Here is a 22,563-nt window from a genome sequence, read left to right as displayed (position 1 = left end):
ACCTTAGGGGGCGCCAAAATGGGTTGGAAAAATAAATTGAAAGGTTGAGGGGGGTGCAAATCAAAAGTTTGAGGGGGGGGGGTGCAAATCGAAACCTTCAGGGGGGGGGGGGGGTGAATTTAACCTCGTACACAACCTTACGAACCTTTAACCTTACGAACCTTTTTAAAATGGCAATAGTCTCAAATTAAGTTATTACATATTTACCATAAACAGCCCTCTCCCCCTCCGTCCCCTATCTGTAGGCTATATAGGTCTAATTAGTCAAAATTTTGTATTGGAAAGTGTTTTAATAAAATATGGCAAGTGAAGATAGTCAGAGTTCCTTCCAGTCATCTCTTCGGGGGGGGGGGGGGGGGGAAGTCTACCCCCCCACCCCGAACGAAATGAAATTTATATAGAAAATATAGGGGCCTATACTTTTAACAGTGTCCACCCCGTCCAACCCCCGGAAACTTTAGTCCGCCCTCCCCCCCCCCCCCCCGGAGAAATCATTTAGTATAGTTCCCTTGTTTTTGCGGAATCTGCATATTAAAAGATAGTGTATAAATCTATAAAACAACCTTTTAAGCTCACACCAAACAGGGGACTACAAAAAGTCTGTTTATGACATCTTTATTAACCGTTACATGTATAGGCCTACTACTTAACAAATATATATCGCCTAATTTAAAAAAAATTATGAATCGACTATCTGAATAAGACCATCGGGCAGAGTTTCTTCCAGGCATCTTTTCGGGGGGGGGGGGGGGGGGGGGCACGAAGAAAGTCTTCCCCCCCCCCCCCGTACGAAATGGAATTTATATAGAAAATATATACTCTTACAAGTGCCTGCCCTTCCCCCGAAAATGCTGACCGCCCTCCCCCCCCCCCCCCGAAAAGATCAAGTGCCCCCCCCCCCCCGGAGAAAAAAGTCTGTAAGAAACACTGCTATCGGGGAGTTGAAACATAAAACTGGAAGAAAATAACGGGAATTTCAGCACAAATTGAATTGAATAAAAACAAAGTTGCATATAAAGTTGTTCTTGGCAATCAAGTAAACCATAACATAACTCAAGTTAACATAGTGATAAGCTTGTTAAATCACAACGAAACGCCTTTCGAGTTTATTTTTATTTAGTTTGTTAGTAGAATAGTAGTGATACAGTAAAACGTAAGAATTACGTCATCAAAATATGTGCCCAAGTTCTTTCGAAAATAGAACACACAGATAGCCTAGTCTTATTCGAGTAGCCAATCAACTTGTTGCTAACCGAAGGTGTGTCGTGTAACGTTGCTAAAGTGTAAAAAAAAAGGAAAAATAGGACAATCACGCAAAAGTTGACTTGATAAACGGAAAAAAAACCTGGATTTCAGTGGTCCACGAGATAAACTGTAAGTTGGAAGTGTGCAACTGTAAATTAAAATAAATTTACAACAATAACTAAACTAGATTTAGATGTAGATCTACCCGTGCCCATAGTGGACTTAGATCTAGATCTAGAGATCTAGTGGCTAGTAGTAGTAAAGTAAATAGGCCTACTTAACAAATTTTATTTATTTTAAAATGAACTTTTAAAATGCAATCCTAGCCTAACTAATAGTAATACTAAATAGTAATACTAGGCTAATAGTTACTAAACTATTATAATAATAGTAGGCCCTAATTAAATAGTTATCTAGATCTAGAATCTAGATCTAAATAATAAATAAAATAGGCCTAAGAAATTAATAAGTGGCTAACTAGTAACTACTATCTAGTACTAGTACTACACTACTAGATCTAGTACTATTACTGCATAGTACATACTACATACTACATACACATAGTAGATATACTAGTAGTACTATATTCTAGTCTGTATGTAACTAGACTGAGTAGTGAGTAGACTAATTAACTAAAGATCTAGACCAGGGGTTCCCAACCCTGTGCCCGCGGGCACCATGGCGCCAGCTGAACGATTCGTATGTGCCCGTCCTCTCACTATTCGACAGAGACAGAATTTTTTTCATTAACATTATTTTAAAATATGATTTATTTTTATTTATTTCTTACATTTTTAAATTTTTTTTTAACTGCCTAGGTTTATTAAATATGTTCGATACTTGTCCCAACTTGTCTAGCGGCAAGCCAGACTGCACTATTTACGTTTTGTAAATATATTTCTCTGTGTGTATGCAATTTGAAAAAAATGCCAAATAATTGTATTATTTTGAAACATTTTTGTTTATTATTTATTAATACATTATGACTACAAGAAAATAAGAAAATAAATTATGGGAAAATGACAAGTTATGGAAGGAGTTTGTCGATTTAAAATAGGTGGTGCCCGCCACCCTACCGATATTTTAGAATGTGCTCTAGAGTAAAAAAGGTTGGGAACCCCTGATCTAGACTCTGGAAGAACTAGGTAATAGTAATATCTTAATACTTAGCCTAATAAGTTAATAATTAATATAGGCCTATTATTATATTGTAGTTTATAGGCCAGAGCACCTCAACCCCCCCACCCCTGACAAAATTAAAAACATTTTGTAGGCCCATATCCTAGAAAATATATAGATCTCTATTTTAACCAGTCCATTGTGGATCCCTGGAATTTCAAGTGCCTACCCCCAGTGGCATTGCTAGGTGGGGTGTCGACCCCCCCCCCCAAAGTATATATATATATATATATTATATATATATGTGTGTGTGTGTGTTTGTGTGTGTTGGCTTACATAGGCCTTAAATGTGTGCCGCATGTATACATGTATGCGTATAAGCTTTAATCACTGCAGACTTAACAGTACAGATGGTTATCTATTTTTTTTTAATAATACGTTGGATGTAGCATTGTTTTTTTTCTATAGTTCGCACATTTACTTCATGGTGTCACACCCACCCTCTTGTAATTATTATTGATTTGTACTATGTAACTCTAATTAAACATTAATGGAACTGGCAAAAAAATTTTCTTCTGTCATGGTGTCACCCCCCTAAATGGTGTCACCAGGTATTGGTCTGCACCCCCGCCCTCGCTACGCCTCTGCCTCCCCCTCCCCTGTGCGTAAAAATGTTTGACAAGCTTTGTTTGATAAAGTAAAGTATGTTTTCAGACCAGTCCACCTACTTATTCCCCCATTCTGTCTAATCTTAAAGTATCTTGGCTCATGTTTAGGTTTTCATCTAGTAATCACTACTTGGTGTGACCTTAACTAACAGCCTTTCATTTTTAAAGTATTGATCATACAGACGAAACTTTTAGCAGTTAAAATTTTTTTCTTTTACTGCTACTCAAATGTATATTATATTATATCTTCTTGTCCCTAAAATAAAAAAACTGCAGCATGTGTGCACTGTTTTTCCCCTCATGACCAATTAAAGCAATTAGTGATTGAACAGATGTTTTATTTCCCACTGATATACGAATCACATTCACATGACTCTCTTCTGTCACAAGATTTCAAGTTTGTTTTCTTCACTTATTTCAAGATTTCCTTCTTGTCAATGTGCATTTCACTGAATGATAGAATCAAAAGCAACTACCATGTCGTACTTGTTCTGATATGAGCAGTAAATATATCTTTATACAAGTCTTTGTCCATCTGACACTGTTTAAAAGGGACATCTAGTTTGTATATATCATGTTTTGTGTGCCCTATCATGCATTAAGTAAGTAGAGCTATGTTAGCAAATAGATTGTACACAAATGTTAACTAATCATTTAAATCATATTGGCCTATAGATACACATACACACATATATATATATATATATATATATATATATATATATATATATATATATATATATATATATATATATATATATATATATATATATATATATATATATATATATATATATATATATATATATATATGTGTGTGTGTGTGTGTGAGTGTATTAATTAGCATACAACACCTGTTACCTACTAAGTGACAGCATCACTCATTTTTACCTAAAGTAATCTTAGTCATACAGCATACATTAACATTTATAACAATCACACTCTGTCACTATAATCATGATGAGGAGGGCTTGTATTGGCCTAAACTCAATTTCAGAGGAAAGGATTACTTTGTTCCACCTGTTGACCTTTGTTAGCTTGGCCTTGATACATTTGCCCAAAGTTTCAGGACTAGCCTGTTTAATACAGTTGATGTGTATAGAACATTTATAAAATGTGGACTTTGAAGCTTTTCTTCAAATTTTAAGTGGATCTTGTAAACTGTTACACAAATGCTATATTTTAACTATGTGATTTCACCAATACTGAAAGATCCTCTAAACTCTATATACAACAGTGTAGAAAGTAAACCCTCTTGCCAGTGTGAGTTTTATGCTGTGAATGAATATAATCTAACACAAATTTTTATAACTCTGTGTCAGCATATCTGTGTGTACCAGTTTTTTCTCAATTTTCACAATATTGGAGTGTTGTGTGTGGTTGCACAACCTTGCTGGGCATGTTTAATGTCTAGTCAGTTTGCCAGGACTGAATATTAACAGAAATCTCTCCATAGTGTGCAAAGAGAACATACTTCTACTATCTAGGTCTTAATTTTTGAGTTGCTCGACATATATTCTTCACTTTTAGCTTTTATACTTATGATCTTGTATATTCTTAAGTTCAAGTTTTATGCTGATGATCCTGTATATTTTTTAGTTTTATGCTGATGATCTTTAACCCTGAAAGCGCGCCAAGCCACGATCGTGGCTTTGCTGTTACATAACTTTTAGCTTTTATACTTATGATCTTGTATATTCTTAAGTTTAAGTTTAATGCTGATGATCCTGTATATTTTTTAGTTTTATGCTGATGATCTTTAAATAAATATTATTTTATTTAGTTTAATACAGATGATCTTTTATATTCCAAACAGATAACTGGGACCTAATCAAACAAATTAGAAACCAAATAGTGAAGTGTCAAAGATGTCAGAGAAGAAATCTTGTCCAGTTGACCACTCAGGTGAAGGTGAGGTCAACAGTGTATTCAGACAGTGGAAACGTCCAGACCTGCCCAGTAAATGTACCTACACACTGGACACCCCACTGGACCAGTCACCTCACATCCATGTCAACGTGTAAGTTATAAGTTATGTGTAACATTTGATAAGTTACATCCATGTCAAGGTGTAAGTTTTAAGTTATGTGTAACATTTGATAAGTTACATCACATCCATGTTAAGGTGTAAGTTATAAGTTACGTGTAACATTTGATAAGTTACATCCATGTCAAGGTGTAAGTTATAAGTTATGTGTAACATTTGATAAGTTACATCCATGTCAAGGTGTAAGTTTTAAGTTATGTGTAACATTTGATAAGTCACCTCACATCCATGTCAAGGTGTAAGTTATAAGTTATGTGTAACATTTGATAAGTCACCTCACATCCATGTCAAGGTGTAAGTTATAAGTTATGTGTAACATTTGATAAGTTACATCCATGTCAAGGTGTAAGTTTTAAGTTATGTGTAACATTTGATAAGTCACCTCACATCCATGTCAAGGTGTAAGTTATAAGTTATGTGTAACATTTGATAAGTCACCTCACATCCATGTCAAGGTGTAAGTTATAAGTTATGTGTAACATTTGATAAGTTACATCACATCCATGTTAAGGTGTAAGTTATAAGTTACGTGTAACATTTGATAAGTTACATCCATGTCAAGGTGTAAGTTTTAAGTTATGTGTAACATTTGATAAGTTACATCCATGTCAAGGTGTAAGTTTTAAGTTATGTGTAACATTTGATAAGTCACCTCACATCCGTGTCAAGGTGTAAGTTATAAGTTATGTGTAACATTTGATAAGTCACCTCACATCCGTGTCAAGGTGTAAGTTATAAGTTATGTGTAACATTTGATAAGTCACCTCACATCCGTGTCAAGGTGTAAGTTATAAGTTATGTGTAACATTTGATAAGTCACCTCACATCCATGTCAAGGTGTAAGTTATAAGTTATGTGTAACATTTGATAAGTCACCTCACATCCGTGTCAAGGTGTAAGTTATAAGTTATGTGTAACATTTGATAAGTCACCTCACATCCGTGTCAAGGTGTAAGTTATAAGTTATGTGTAACATTTGATAAGTCACCTCACATCCGTGTCTAGGTGTAAGTTATAAGTTATGTGTAACATTTGATAAGTCACCTCACATCCGTGTCAAGGTGTAAGTTATAAGTTATGTGTAACATTTGATAAGTCACCTCACATCCGTGTCAAGGTGTAAGTTATAAGTTATGTGTAACATTTGATAAGTCACCTCACATCCGTGTCTAGGTGTAAGTTATAAGTTATGTGTAACATTTGATAAGTTACCTCACATCCATGTCAAGGTGTAAGTTATAAGTTATGTAACATTTGATAAGTCACCTCACATCCATGTCAAGGTGTAAGTTATAAGTTATGTAACATTTGATAAGTCACCTCACATCCGTGTCAAGGTGTAAGTTATAAGTTATGTGTAACATTTGATAAGTCACCTCACATCCATGTCAAGGTGTAGGAGGTAAGTTATAAGTTACGTGTAACATTTGATAAATTACATCCATGTCAAGGTGTAAGTTTTAAGTTACGTGTAACATTTGATAAGTTACATCCATGTATCACTCCATTGTTTCCCTGCAATGTTTTTAAAGAAAAGGTTGCGATAATGTCAGAAGAGGCAGTTATTCTGATAATGTTTTTTCTAGAATAAAACTAGAACGGGGGGGGGGGGGGGGGGGGGGGTCAAAACAAAACAGACTGCTTAACCAGATTTTACAGACTGGTTTTATGAGCTACTACAAATGTTGTTTATGTCTTACGAGCCGACCCGCAGCGTATCATACGCCGCTATTTAGTTGTTTTATTTTCTACTTTTCAGTAATTCATAATTTGTGAATTCGACAGTACCAATGCAGCCACTAAAAATATTTGCTTTAAAACACTAACCCCCCCCCCCCCTTTCCCCTAACCCCGACCCTACACCACCCCCCTTCCCCCCCCCGTGAAAGCAGCCTCCTCTTAGTTATTTCTTAGTTAACAGACTTCACACTCAATGCCCTCTTTAGCTAGGATACTGTTAACTTACAGACTTCACATTCAATGCCCTTAGTTACCTCCTGTAAGTTTAAATCGAACTAAATTATCTGCCCCTAATAGAAACCCGGATCTACCACTCTACGATTTGTAAACATTTAGCTTTGTAAACACTTAGCGTGACCACAGCTCACCAGACAATGTGGGGTGGGGGTGGTAGTGATAGTGATAGAGAGAAAGAGAGGGGACTGCAAGGAGGCGCTTGCAGCTTGTTTTCTAACGGCTCCCAGAAGAGAATTATATATATACATTACTTGTTTTATTTCTTTCAAAGTCACTTAAGCTTATAACACTATTACTGTTTTTTATTTAGAAAACAAAATCATGTTTGACATTTTTTTAAATTGTAAATTTATAACTGATGCTCTTTTCTATCGATTTATGCTCTTCAGCATTCATACTCTATAACAACTTTATAATAATAAGTGCTATATACTACAAGCTGGGTCCTAAACTTGTTGGTAAAACACAATGATTTTGTATTAGATCCATTATGTTAATAATTGGCTCATACTTCCTACTGGCACAAAATACGGACAGTTCTCTACTCAAGGTTAATAATTGGAACATTACAAAAGTGATAAGTCAAGAAAAAGGTGGTTAAAAATGGACTGCAAAATTTTAATCCCTGTTAAAAAAAAACCCAGTTAATTAAAAGAACATCTGATCTTTGAACTGGCACAGAATGATAAAGATTAAGAGAGATCACAACTTTTTTTGTTAGTGCAAGGTTGCATAACTTAAATGTTTAACCTACTGACCTACTTAACTGTTACTGTAATGTTGGCAGCTATTGGGATCACCCCATTAGTTCTCATTACTGCACTAACCTTAATTAGTTGTCATTACTGCACTATCATTTGGATTAGTGTGTGAACGCTAGTTTTAGACTGACATCCATACAAAAATATTCCTAAGTCTAAATGACAAATGACAGAAGATGGCATATTTAATTTTGATTGTCTCCAGGCATTTACATAGACAATAAAAAAAAATTGGGCTATCAGAAAGTTAAATTAAATCTTCAGATAAAAAATTGCTAATAATTTCTTGTTTTTTTTTTCAGGGAACCTCGCCCCAAGATTCTACCCAACATCCTCTACAACATTGGCAATACACCCCTGGTGAGGCTGAACAGTATCCCAGCTAAAGAGGGCATTGAGTGTGAAGTCTGTAAGTTAACAGTATCCCAGCTAAAGAGGGCATTGAGTCTGTAAGTTAACAGTATCCCAGCTAAAGAGGGCATTGAGTCTGTAAGTTAACAGTATCCCAGCTAAAGAGGGCATTGAGTCTGTAAGTTAACAGTATCCCAGCTAAAGAGGGCATTGAGTCTGTAAGTTAACAGTATCCCAGCTAAAGAGGGCATTGAGTGTGAAGTCTGTAAGTTAACAGTATCCCAGCTAAAGAGGGCATTGAGTGTGAAGTCTGTAAGTTAACAGTATCCCAGCTAAAGAGGGCATTGAGTGTGAAGTCCGTAAGTTAACAGTATCCCAGCTAAAGAGGGCATTGAGTCTGTAAGTTAACAGTATCTCAGCTAAAGAGGGCATTGAGTGTGAAGTCTGTAAGTTAACAGTATCCCAGCTAAAGAGGGCATTGAGTGTGAAGTCTGTAAGTTAACAGTATCCCAGCTAAAGAGGGCATTGAGTGTGTAAGTTAACAATATCCCAGCTAAAGAGGGCATTGAGTGTGAAGTCTGTAAGTTAACAATATCCCAGCTAAAGAGGGCATTGAGTCTGTAAGTTAACAGTATCCCAGCTAAAGAGGGCATTGAGTCTGTAAGTTAACAGTATCCCAGCTAAAGAGGGCATTGAGTGTGAAGTCTGTAAGTTAACAGTATCCCAGCTAAAGAGGGCATTGAGTGTGAAGTCTGTAAGTTATCAGTATCCCAGCTAAAGAGGGCATTGAGTCTGTAAGTTAACAGTATCCCAGCTAAAGAGGGCATTGAGTCTGTAAGTTAACAGTATCCCAGCTAAAGAGGGCATTGAGTCTGTAAGTTAACAGTATCCCAGCTAAAGAGGGCATTGAGTGTGAAGTCTGTAAGTTAACAGTATCCCAGCTAAAGAGGGCATTGAGTGTGAAGTCTGTAAGTTAACAATATCCCAGCTAAAGAGGGTATTGAGTCCGTAAGTTAACAGTATCCCAGCTAAAGAGGGCATTGAATGTGAAGTCTGTAAGTTAACAGTATCCCAGCTAAAGAGGGCATTGAGTGTGAAGTCTGTAAGTTAACAATATCCCAGCTAAAGAGGGCATTGAGTGTAAAGTCTGTAAGTTAACAGTATCCCAGCTAAAGAGGGCATTGAGTGTGAAGTCTGTAAGTTAACAGTATCCCAGCTAAAGAGGGCATTGAGTGTGAAGTCTGTAAGTTAACAGTATCCCAGCTAAAGAGGGCATTGAGTGTGAAGTCTGTAAGTTAACAGTATCCCAGCTAAAGAGGGCATCGAGTGTGAAGTCTGTAAGTTAACAGTATCCCAGCTAAAGAGGGCATTGAGTGTGTAAGTTAACAGTATCCCAGCTAAAGAGGGCATTAATCTGTAAGTTAACAGTATCCCAGCTAAAGAGGACATTGAGAGTTTTTATACAAGTGAACTGGTTTTAATGTAGCCTTCAAACTTTTCCACTTGATTAAAAAAAATTATACTAGCTATTTTAATAAGTGCTGAGGCAGGTGGGCAGTGATGCTAATTATGTTATGAAAAAATTAATGAAGCTTTAATGACTTTGATGCTAGCAGCTGTCATTTTGACATAGCTCTAAATTAACATCTATTAACTGCTTTTTTAAGCATTCATGTTCTGGAAATAAGGCTTAAATTTGTATGAGATGATATCTCAATGATAGTAGTCATTTTCCTGACTGAACTACTTTGTTTAGATAAAGTGATGATCATCTCTCATTATTTAAAAAAAAGTGTGGTTGTACCAAGTTTACTTGGTAAAAGAAAATTGTAAAAGCTTATCCCCTGGCTATGCTTATCTCCACTGTTTAAGTTTTGTAACAATATTTGTTGTATTAGTGTGTACATTGTCTAAGTCTCCTCCATATGTTGCCAGTGGTCAAGTGTGAGTTCTTCAATGCTGGAGGTTGTTTTAGTGTGTACATTGTCTAAGTCTCCTCCATTTGTTGCCAGTGGTCAAGTGTGAGTTCTTCAATGCCGGAGGTTGTTTTAGTGTGTACATTGTCTAAGTCTCCTCCATATGTTGCCAGTGGTCAAGTGTGAGTTCTTCAATGCCGGAGGTTCAGTCAAAGACAGGATTGGCCTGAGGATGGTGGAAGATGCTGAGAAGAGTGGCCAGATCAAACCTGGTGATGTCCTCATTGAGCCAACCTCAGGGAACACGGGTATGTCTAACCCCATTGATTGGGGTTGTAGGTCCATACTCAGAGTGTGTTTAACCCCATTGGTGGGGGTGGTAGGTCCATTCTCAGGGTGTGTTTAACCCCATTGGTAACCTTATCCTCAGAATATACTGAGCCAATAGGAGGGGAAGGTTGGTTAACCTCCATGGTGGGGATGGTAGGTCCATCCTTAGGATATGTCTGACCTAATCGGAGGGGGAGGTTGTTTAACCTTCTTGGTGCGGGCATTAAAAGAAATTAGTGGGGTGTTTTAAAACTATTTTATCATACCTGGTTTTTGTATAGCATAGATAAAGTATTTTCCAAGCAGATTTGAGTTGAAGAGTTGAGGGTGTTAAACTCTTGTATCTAATCTTTAGATCATAGATACCATTTGGAGGGTTTAAATTTTGTGTTAGTCTCAACTTACTACAAATTCATGTTTCTTTTTAATCTTCATTTTATAATTATTCTTTGAATGAATTTCTTTAACCATGTAGAATGTATTATTACCTAGCCAGAAAAAAAACCAGAAGAAATTCTTCGACAATTAAAAAGTTTAAACATGAATAACTACAAACACAGCATGCCCTCCTATACCTTCCTTGTCTACAACGTAACAATTGATATGTAATGTTTGAAGCTGTACCTGTGGCCTTTATTTCCAGGAATTGGTCTGGCACTAGCTGCTGCTGTGAAAGGCTACAGGTGTATCATTGTGATGCCAGAAAAGATGAGTATGGAGAAGGTAAGTTTATATTTGCAAGTCTGTAGTTTAACACTTGACAACAGACATAGTGTTGGGAATATTATAACCGTAGTCAATATTTTAACACATTTTAAAAGATATTATTTCCATTTGCGTTGTAATTTTTGAAAGTTTGAAAAAATTTACAAGTTATTAAAATTTTACAATATTTTTATATAACAGAAAGCCATGTTTTAATTCACTTAATTCAATATAGACTGTAATATTAAAGACAATTTTAACATCGAACGAATCCAAAATAAAGTCTGAATGTAAAGTAAATGGTGCATGTCAGATAGGGAAGTAACTCTGATAAATACAGCATACCATTATTATAGACAGAGTTAACTTTCCCTCCAGGTGGATGTACTAAGGGCCCTGGGTGCTGAGATTGTCCGTACACCCACCAGCGCGTCCTTTGATTCCCCCGAGTCACACATTGGTGTCGCCAAACGTCTGATGGAGGAAATACCAAACTCTCACATACTGGACCAGGTCATTCACATTTTTTTTGTTTTGTAAATCATTCACATTTTATTTTGTTTTCTGAAACATTCACATCTTAGTTTCGTAAAACATTAACATTTGTTTGTTTGGTGAAACATTCACATTTTAGTGTTGTGAAACATTTATTTTGTTTGGTGAAACATTCACATTTTAGTGTTGTGAAACATTTATTTTGTTTGGTGAAACATTCACATTTTAGTGTTGTGAAACATTTATTTTGTTTGGTGAAACATTCACATTTTAGTGTTGTGAAACATTTATTTTGTTTGGTGAAACATTCACATTTTAGTGTTGTGAAACATTTATTTTGTTTGGTGAAACATTTACATACTGGACCAGGTCATTCACATTTTTGGTTTTGTGAAACGTAGATTAATGCTACACTCGTTGATTAAAATTTTATTACATACATTAAGTGAGGTTATTATGCATTGGTTACTGTAGCATCTATCAGGATATACAAAGCTATTAACAGAGATCACTTTAAGAAGAAATATTTACACAAATAGGTGCTGAGATCTTTCTATAACACTGAAAATTATCTTGGCTCCTCTGTTTTACCATCATTTGTGTTCTTTTTTTCAGTACCGCAATGCCAGCAACCCACTAGCACACTTTGATTCAACAGCAGAAGAAATTATTGACAGCTGTGAAGGTAAACAAAAACTGACTGTAAGAATTGTTGACATTGACAAAAACTGACTGTTTGAATTGTTGACTTGACAGACTGTAAGAATTGTTGACTTGACAGACTGTTTGAATTGTTGACTTGACAGACTGTAAGAATTGTTGACTTGACAGACTGTAAGAATTGTTGACATTGACAAAACTGACTAAGAATTGTTGACACATGACAAACTGACCAAAGAATTGTTACATATGACCATAAGTCGTTACCTACTAGAAATGTTTTGTCTTTATAGTTAAAATGCTAAATATAAGAAGGTCATTAGAGTCTTAGAGTTTTTCATTATGTTAATATCAGAAGGTGTGAAATTTCAAACTTGTTGCTAGTATTGTTTGTATAGAACATACCTGATCAAATGCACCTGTTATTCCCAGGTAAACTGGACATGGTTGTGCTGACAGCTGGCACAGGTGGAACCTTGACCGGCATCTCACGTAAGATCAAATCCAAGTGTCCAGACTGTAAGGTAACAATTTACCATATTATCTCTTTGCCACTGTAGCCCAACATAACAAATGTATTTATATTTATATGAGCAACATTTTCATTTAAAATTTTTTAAAATTTAAATTAAAAAAAAATCTAAAAATATTCATTTATTTATATTATTTTGTTAATTCTTTAATCTAATGTTTAAAATATCTGTTAGGTTATTGGAGTGGATCCTGTAGGTTCTATACTAGCCCAGCCAGAGTCTTTGAATAAAAGTGACATCTCATTTTATGAAGTTGAGGGTATAGGCTACGACTTTATCCCTACAGTCTTATCAAGAGAGGTAAGGCACTATGTTAGTGATTCAAAATATAAGGGCTCTGCTTTATTTAACTTTATAAGGCAACTTATTGAGTCATTGGTTTTATTTACAACTGGTGTGAACAAATGAATTGTTTACAGTATGTGGACAAGTGGTACAAGAGTGTGGACAAAGAATCATTTATCATGTCCAGGAGGTTAATCAGAGAGGAGGGACTTTTGTGTGGTCAGTCTTTTAAGCTCTATAACCTCTTATATGGTCAGTCTTTTAAGCTCTATAACCCTCTTATGTGATCAGTCTTTTAAGCTCTATAACCCTATTGTGTGGTCAGTCTTTTAAGCTATATAACCCTCTTGTGTGGTCAGTCTTTTAAGCTCTATAAACCTCTAGTGTGATCAGTCTTTTAAGCACTATACATTTTTTTAAAGTCCTTTCTTTATTAAAAAAATGTTTTTTTCTCAAATGAAAAAAAATGAAAACTGTATCTTATTTATTTGAATAATTCAAACAATTATTTTTTACAAATTGGAAATTGTATTTCTAAAGTTTAAAAATTATTCAACAAATTATTCAATGTGTTCCACATCAGGTGGAAGTTGTGGATCTGCTATGTACTGCGCTATTCAAGCCATTAAAGACTTCGGCCTGAAGAAAGGACAGCGCTGTGTGGTCATCCTACCAGACTCCATCAGGAACTACATGTACGAGACAGCTCAAGTAGTTTCATACAACTTTATATTTTGTTTTAGTTTTTGGTTGATAATTTCTTTACTTAAAAAAGTAACATGAGATTATACAATGATTGTGAGCAGCATTACGCTCCCTTTAATTTCTGACACCCAAGTCATTAACCTCCTGAGCTGAGTTGACAGAAGTATAAGTACTTTCTACTCCTGAGCTGGAGTTAAGTAGTTTTCAGCAATGTCAACCACATTGAACCAAACATTGTTTATTAAGCTAAATATTTTATTAATATAAGACTTTTTAGAGTTTTTAGCTGCTTTGCTAACTTTTCTTTTAAAATATGTAAAAGCTAAATTTAGTGTTCTATACTTTTTACTTTTGATAAGCTGTTTAGAAAAAAAAAGTTTTGGGTGATATACATTAGCTAAAAGAGAATCATGTGAGAAAAATTATTACAAGGAGTAAGTTTGTGAAATGTTAAGTCATTTTTTTATTGATGTATACTGATGCCATCCATATATTGTATTAAATTATCACTGGTTGAACCACTAGCTTTTTACTCCAGGTGCTAAATCTGTTTATGTGGTGGATTATTGTGAAGTCTAGTTTGTATTGTTTTGTTTGTACAGGTCCAAGTTTTTAAGTGATGACTGGATGAGCCAGAGAGATTTCTTGGAACTGAGCCAGATGGAGCCATCCAAGAACTGGTGAGTCACGGTATCGTTTCTTTACATCACATAGTACTCAACAGTCACATGATGACCTGGGCAACATTTCTTTACGTCACAGTAGTAATCAACAGTCACATGACCTGGGCAACATTTCTTTACATCACAGTAGTACTCAACAGTCACATGACCTGGGCAACATTTCTTTACATTAGTGTAGTAATCAACAGTCACATACACAAATAGGTTCTGATCATAAGGGTGGGGGAGATTTTTTCTATAACACTGAACCATTCAACTGATTAATGAACATACATGTAAATTAAGAAAATTAAAAAAATAAATAACAACAATAATTTCTGGTTTAATAAAGTGAAATTTTATTTTTATTGTAACTCCTAGTCAGGTGGAATTTGAAATTAGCTATATGGTGAAAGGACCTTATGTTTACTTTAAAAAGTTATGTCATTGTTAAGCTGATACAGTTAACATTCTTCCATCCTTACCAACAGTTTAAGCAGTAAAGTTTGGTAAGAGACTGTCCATGTTTTTAGATAAGAATAGTTTTTAAATAAACCTAGTTTTTAGTGGTTTTGGTTGAAAAAAAAGGCCATATTTTGTGTCCAGCTTCAACTTGTTTTGTCATATATTTCAGTCTTTCTTATTTTTAACATTCTAATTTATTTACATATTAAAGATTGACAATCTTAGGAGAAAAATGTAAATTATTAATCATTATACTTGCAGTAATACAGCAACATGTATGTGTTAATTGTACTAGAGCATAATTTATTCTTTCTCTATAGAATAAATATTTAAAAATAAATACATTACAATCTCGTAAAACTTGTTTTACACACGAAATACTTGTTTGAGCACTTTCTTCTGTTTTCCTCTAGAATTTTTGTAGTTTCACCAGGCAAAATTCAAATCACTACTACAAACCCTGACCACCCCTCCCCCCTTCTTCATTATGATAACCAACACACTAGTTTAATATCAAGACAAATGATAACCAACACACTAGTTTAATATCAAGACAAATGATAACCTGCCACCCTACCATGTATGCAGCACACTTTAGGAAATCTTCTGGAAGTGAAAATATATATTTTACTTGTGTAATGTTGCATGAATGCAAAGCTTCATTGGATTGTAATTTTGAAAGAATTAATTCTTTTGCTTCTGTGACTTAATTTTAAAATGAATTTTTTTTTGCATAGCTCAAATAAAATTTTGGAATTTCTTGAAAATCAAACATTTATAATTTAACTAGAAAATAAGTATTTTAAATCTACTTAATTGAAAATTGTTTGTCTTTAAATAATGCTTTGTAAAAGAATTGTATATTAAGTAGAGATACACTTGCTTAGATTTTAGGCCAAGTATTTTAAACTCTGCTTTTGAGAATTACTCATAAATATGGGGTAGCTTGTAGAATAGAGTGAGGTAATTTTAAAATTCTACAGCTGACAAATGAGAGTTACTGCTCTTGGATTGAAAACTTCATTCTAATCTTTTTCTGTTTATACCGAGTTCTCTCATTCATCTGAATTAGCTGTAAGTTCCTATTTGTAAACTAAATATTGTTATAAACTTTCCCCATTTCAACAACAGAAATTTTTTTAGTCCCTATCATATTTATTTTATGGAGTCAAATACTAAAAGGTTATGAATTTTTATTTACTGTACATACGTCTTTAATCCACTAATGGCTTTCGGTAAAGTGTATACTTACTTGTAAATCATTACCAAGTGCAGTTGGTGTTTACAATGTTCTAGATTGTTCTTTGTGTTTTGACACAGGTGGTCCAACTTAAAGGTCAGCTCTCTGAAGCTGTTAGCACCTTTGACTGTCATGCCCACAGTGACCATTCAGGAGACTCTTGACCTACTCAACAAGGAAGGTTTTGACCAGGTTCCTGTTGTGGATGAGTCAGGGTAGGTTAACAATACATTTGGTTTGATACAGGCTGTATGGGAAATATATTTGTTGTATACAGTTAATACAACATTTGGTTTGATACAGGCTGTATGGGAAATATACTTGTTGTATACAGTTAATACAACATTTGGTTTGATACAGGCTGTATGGGAAATATACTTGTTGTATACAGTTAATACAACATTTGGTTTGATACAGGCTGTATGGGAAATATACTTGTTGTATACAGTTAATACAACATTTGGTTTGATACAGGCTGTATGGGAAATATACTTGTTGTATACAGTTAATACAACATTTGGTTTGATACAGGCTGTATGGGAAATATACTTGTTGTATACAGTTAATACAACATTTGGTTTGATACAGGCTGTATGGGAAATATACTTGTTGTATACAGTTAATACAACATTTGGTTTGATACAGGCTGTATGGGAAATATACTTGTTGTATACAGTTAATACAACATTTGGTTTGATACAGGCTGTATGGGAAATATACTTGTTGTATACAGTTAATACAACATTTGGTTTGATACAGGCTGTATGGGAAATATATTTGTTGTATACAGTTAATACAACATTTGGTTTGATACAGGTTGTATGAGAAATATACTTGTTGTATACAGTTAATACAACATTTGGTTTGATACAGGCTGTATGGGAAATATACTTGTTGTATACAGTTAATACAACATTTGGTTTGATACAGGTTGTATGAGAAATATACTTGTTGTATACAGTTAATACAACATTTGGTTTGATACAGGCTGTATGGGAAATATACATGTTGTATACAGTTAATACAACATTTGGTTTGATACAGGTTGTATGAGAAATATACTTGTTGTATACAGTTAATACAACATTTGGTTTGATACAGGTTGTATGGGTAATATACTTGTTGTATACAGTTAATACAACATTTGCCTTGATACAGGCTGTATGAGAAATATACTTGTTGTATACAGTTAATACAACATTTGCCTTGATACAGGCTGTATGAGAAATATACTTGTTGTATACAGTTAATACAACATTTGCCTTGATACAGGCTGTATGAGAAATATACTTGTTGTATACAGTTAATACAACATTTGCCTTGATACAGGCTGTATGAGAAATATACTTGTTGTATACAGTTAATACAACATTTGCCTTGATACAGGCTGTATGGAAAATATACTTGTTGTATACAGTTAATACAACATTTGGTTTGATACAGGTTTTATGGGTAATATATTTGTACCATTTAATACAACATTTGGTTTGATACAGGCTGTATGAAAAATATACTTGTACCAGTTAATAGAACATTAGGTTTGATGTAGCTTGTATGGTAAACATTATTTTACACAGTTGTGGTGTTGTTGCTGAAATGGACACATTAGAGTGTTTTGTTTATCTAGTTCAGCTTGATAAAGTTGTCATAAATATTGGATATGTTATTCCAAGTGATCTGTCAAGTTTGAGTTTATAGAGCAGTCATGTCAATGTAGACAGATACAAATGTTTATGTCTTCAGCTTGTATGTGAACTATGGTGTTTGTAGATGGATGAAATCCTCATGACAGTTTGTGAACTGCTGTGATTGTAGAGTAGATTTGATGTGCCAGATTTTTTGTTGAACATTTTTTTCATGTCATGACAGTTTGTGAACTGCTGTGATTGTAGAGTAGATTTGATGTGCCAGATTTTTTGTTGAACATTTTTTTCATGTCATGACAGTTTGTGAACTGCTGTGATTGTAGAGTAGATTTGATGTGCCAGATTTTTTGTTGAACATTTTTTTCATGTCATGACAGTTTGTGAACTGCTGTGATTGTAGAGTAGATTTTATGTGCCAGATTTGGTGCTGAACATTTTTTCATCTCATGACAGTTTGTGAACTGCTGTGTTTGAAGATTTGATGTGCCAGATTTTTTGTTGAACATTTTTTTCATGTCATGACAGTTTGTGAACTGCTGTGATTGTAGAGTAGATTTGATGTGCCAGATTTTGTGCTTAATATTTTTTTCATGTCATGACAGTTTGTGAACTGCTGTGTTTGTAGAGTAGATTTGATGTGCCAGATTTTGTGCTTAATATTTTTTTCATGTCATGACAGTTTGTGAACTGCTGTGTTTGTAGAGTAGATTTGATGTGTCAAATTTTGTGCTGAACATTTTTTTCATCTCATGACAGAGGCATTCTTGGAATGGTGACAGTCAGCAACATGATGTCACAAATAGTGAAAAACAAAGTCAACCGTGGTGACCCCGTGTCAAAGGTCATGTACAAACAGTTCAAACAGGTGAGTCTGGGTTGAACATGGCGCTGTGTGTTAAACTTTTGGTGACTAGGTTAAACAGTTGAACTTGGTGCTGTGTGTTAAACTTTTGGTGACTAGGTTAAACTTTTGGTAACTAGGTTGAACTTTTGGTGACTAGGTTAAACTTTTGGTGACTAGGTTATACTGTAGCTTTACCAGTTGAACATTACATTTTATCTTAAAATTTAGGCTGTGAGATGAGACTGTAGCTTTGCCAATAGGAAATGATATAAAACAAGAGGTTTTTGAGAGTTAAATAATTTCAATCAGTTTGTTTAGGTCTTCAATCAACAAGTAAAAAAAACCCAATCTTTTATTTGTTTTTAACCCAATAGTTTAAAATTTGAAAACATCCTATTCATATTGTACATGCATAATTCACTTATGGTAATCTATTATTTTAATGATAAAGATACATAACTCACAACATATTTTAATCTAAAGTACAACATAGCTTTGTGTGTGCTTTTTTGTGATATCTTGTGATTGCTTTTGTTATCTCATGATTGCTTTTATTGTCTTCTGATATATTGTAGCATCTTGAGGTATCTTGTGCTTTTTTGTAGTATCTTGTGGTATATCTACAGCTTCTCCAGTTTATTTTGTTTTAAAATATGTCTGCAGGTCCATATGGATACATCCCTCGGGCAGCTGTCGCGGATGTTGGATACAGATCATTTTGTTCTGGTTGTTCATAATCAAAGACAATGTAAGTGTAAGGGTTGGTAGTTGTACAAAGACAATGTAAGTGTAAGGGTTGGTAGTTGTACAAAGACAATGTAAGTGTAAGGGTTGGTAGTTGTACAAAGACAATGCAAGTGTAAGGGCTGGTAGTTGTTCATAACCAAAGACAATGTAAGTGTAAGGGTTGGTAGTTGTACATAGCCAAAGACAATCTAAGTGTAAGGGTTGGTAGTTGTACAAAGACAATGTAAGTGTAAGGGTTGGTAGTTGTACAAAGACAATGTTAGTGTAAGGGTTGGTGGTTGTACATAACCAAAGACAATGTAAGTGTAAGGGTTGGTAGTTGTACATAACCAAAGACAATCTAAGTGTAAGGGTTGGTAGTTGTACGAAGACAATGTAAGTGTAAGGGTTGGTAGTTGTACAAAGACAATGTAAGTGTAAGGGTTGGTAGTTGTACATAACCAAAGACAATGTAAGTGTAAGGGTTGGTAGTTGTACATAACTAAAGACAATGTAAGTGTAAGGGTTGGTAGTTGTACAAAGACAATGTAAGTGTAAGGGTTGGTAGTTGTACATAACCAAAGACAATGTAAGTGTAAGGGTTGGTAGTTGTACAAAGACAATGTAAGTGTAAGGGCTGGTAGTTGTACATAACCAAAGACAATGAAAGTGTAAGGGTTGGTAGTTGTACAAAGACAATGTAAGTGTAAGGGTTGGTAGTTGTACATAATCAAAGACAATGTAAGTGTAAGGGCTGGTAGTTGTACATAACCAAAGACAATGTAAGTGTAAGGGTTGGTAGTTGTACATAACCAAAGACAATGTAAGTGTAAGGGTTGGTAGTTGTACAAAGACAATGTAAGTGTAAGGGCTGGTAGTTGTACATAACCAAAGACAATGTAAGAGTAAGGGTTGGTAGTTGTACAAAGACAATGTAAGTGTAAGGGCTGGTAGTTGTACAAAGACAATGCAAGTGTAAAGGTTGGTAGTTGTACATAACCAAAGACAATGTAAGTGTAAGGGTTGGTAGTTGTACATAACCAAAGACAATGTAAGTGTAAAGGTTGGTAGTTGTACAGAACCAAAGACAATGTAAGTGTAAGGGTTGGTAGTTGTACAAAGACAATGTAAGTGTAAGGGCTGGTAGTTGTACATAACTAAAGACAATGTAAGTGTAAGGGTTGGTAGATGTACAAAGACAATGTAAGTGTAAGGGCTGGTAGTTGTACAAAGACAATGTAAGTGTAAGGGTTGGTAGTTGTACATAACCAAAGACAATGTAAGTGTAAGGGTTGGTAGTTGTACATAACCAAAGACAATGTAAGTGTAAGGGTTGGTAGTTGTACAAAGACAATGTAAGTGTAAGGGCTGGTAGTTGTACATAACTAAAGACAATGTAAGTGTAAGGGTTGGTAGATGTACAAAGACAATGTAAGTGTAAGGGCTGGTAGTTGTACAAAGACAATGTAAGTGTAAGGGTTGGTAGTTGTACATAACCAAAGACAATGTAAGTGTAAGGGCTGGTAGTTGTACAAAGACAATGTAAGTGTAAGGGTTGGTAGTTGTACAAACACAATGTAAGTGTAAGGGTTGGTAGTTGTACATAACCAAAGACAATGTAAGTGTAAGGGTTGGTAGTTGTACAAAGACAATGTAAGTGTAAGGGTTGGTAGTTGTACATAACCAAAGACAATGTAAGTGTAAGGGCTGGTAGTTGTACAAAGACAATGTAAGTGTAAGGGTTGGTAGTTGTACATAACGAAAGACAATGTAAGTGTAAGGGTTGGTAGTTGTACAAAGACAATGTAAGTGTAAGGGTTGGTAGTTGTTCATAACCAAAGACAATGTAAGTGTAAGGGCTGGTAGTTGTACGAAGACAATGTAAGTGTAAGGGTTGGTAGTTGTACATAACCAAAGACAATGTAAGTGTAAGGGCTGGTAGTTGTACAAAGACAATGTAAGTGTAAGGGTTGGTAGTTGTACATAGACAATGTAAGTGTAAGGGTAGGTAGTTGTACATAACCAAAGACAATGTAAGTGTAAGGGTTGGTAATTGTACATAACGAAAGACAATGTAAGTGTAAGGGTTGGTAGTTGTACAAAGACAATGTAAGTGTAGGGGTTGGTAGTTGTACAAAGACAATGTAAATGTAAGGGTTGGTAGTTGTACATAACCAAAGACAATGTAAGTGTAAGGGCTGGTAGTTGTATATAACGAAAGACAATGTAAGTGTAAGGGTTGGTAGTTGTACGTAACCAAAGACAATGTAAATGTAAGGGTTGGTAGTTGTACATAGACAATGTAAGTGTAAGGGTTGGTAGTTGTACATAACCAAAGACAATGTAAGTGTAAGGGTTGGTAGTTGTACATAACCAAAGACAATGTAAGTGTAAGGGTTGGTAGTTGTACAAAGACAATGTAAGTGTAAGGGTTGGTAGTTGTACATAACCAAAGACAATGTAAGTGTAAGGGTTGGTAGTTGTACATAACCAAAGACAATGTAAGTGTAAGGGTTGGTAGTTGTACAAAGACAATGTAAGTGTAAGGATTGGTAATTGTACATAACCAAAGACAATGTAAGTGTAAGGGTTGGTAGTTGTACAAAGACAATGTAAGTGTAAGGGTTGGTAGTTGTACAAAGACAATGTAAGTGTAAGGGTTGGTAGTTGTACAAAGACAATGTAAGTGTAAGGGCTGGTAGTTGTTCATAACCAAAGACAATGTAAGTGTAAGGGTTGGTAGTTGTACATAGCCAAAGACAATCTAAGTGTAAGGGTTGGTAGTTGTACAAAGACAATGTAAGTGTAAGGGTTGGTAGTTGTACAAAGACAATGTAAGTGTAAGGGTTGGTAGTTGTACAAAGACAATGTAAGTGTAAGGGTTGGTAGTTGTACATAACCAAAGACAATGTAAGTGTAAGGGTTGGTAGTTGTACATAACTAAAGACAATGTAAGTGTAAGGGTTGGTAGTTGTACATAACCAAAGACAATGTAAGTGTAAGGGTTGGTAGTTGTACAAAGACAATGTAAGTGTAAGGGTTGGTAGTTGTACATAATCAAAGACAATGTAAGTGTAAGGGTTGGTAGTTGTACATAACCAAAGACAATGTAAGTGTAAGGGTTGGTAGTTGTACAAAGACAATGTAAGTGTAAGGGTTGGTAGTTGTACATAATCAAAGACA

General features: G+C 34.9%; 1 protein-coding gene across 5 annotated transcripts in view; it reads left to right on the top strand.

Moving 5' to 3' along the window:
* The first annotated feature begins 1,217 nt into the window (after positions 1-1,217).
* The window catches only part of LOC131928882 (cystathionine beta-synthase), a 32,707-nt gene continuing 11,361 nt past the window's right edge, over positions 1,218-22,563 (top strand). For 2 of the 5 annotated variants that reach the window (XM_059285034.1, XM_059285030.1), the window contains exons 1-16: positions 1,218-1,374; positions 4,849-5,052; positions 8,120-8,226; positions 10,258-10,392; positions 11,058-11,137; positions 11,498-11,632; positions 12,230-12,299; positions 12,707-12,798; positions 12,982-13,107; positions 13,227-13,311; positions 13,676-13,787; positions 14,400-14,477; positions 14,951-14,968; positions 16,245-16,379; positions 18,567-18,675; positions 19,318-19,402. In XM_059285034.1, the coding sequence (XP_059141017.1) occupies positions 4,901-5,052; positions 8,120-8,226; positions 10,258-10,392; positions 11,058-11,137; positions 11,498-11,632; positions 12,230-12,299; positions 12,707-12,798; positions 12,982-13,107; positions 13,227-13,311; positions 13,676-13,787; positions 14,400-14,477; positions 14,951-14,968; positions 16,245-16,379; positions 18,567-18,675; positions 19,318-19,402 (1,519 nt within the window). In that variant the 5' untranslated portion in view covers positions 1,218-1,374; positions 4,849-4,900. Of the gene's footprint in view, positions 1,375-4,848; positions 5,053-8,119; positions 8,227-10,103; positions 10,134-10,257; positions 10,393-11,057; positions 11,138-11,497; positions 11,633-12,229; positions 12,300-12,706; positions 12,799-12,981; positions 13,108-13,226; positions 13,312-13,675; positions 13,788-14,399; positions 14,478-14,950; positions 14,969-16,244; positions 16,380-18,566; positions 18,676-19,317; positions 19,403-22,563 lie in introns of all 5 variants that reach the window. The other 3 variants (XM_059285035.1, XM_059285033.1, XM_059285031.1) reach the window with 2 other exon arrangements.

The sequence above is a fragment of the Physella acuta genome, unplaced genomic scaffold (assembly GCF_028476545.2).
Source record: "Physella acuta isolate Inbredline_101_S28 unplaced genomic scaffold, ASM2847654v3 ptg001559l, whole genome shotgun sequence".
NCBI classification, from domain to species: domain Eukaryota; kingdom Metazoa; phylum Mollusca; class Gastropoda; family Physidae; genus Physella; species Physella acuta.
Note: the sequence above shows the minus strand (reverse complement) of the source record. Positions and strands in the feature narration are given on the sequence as shown.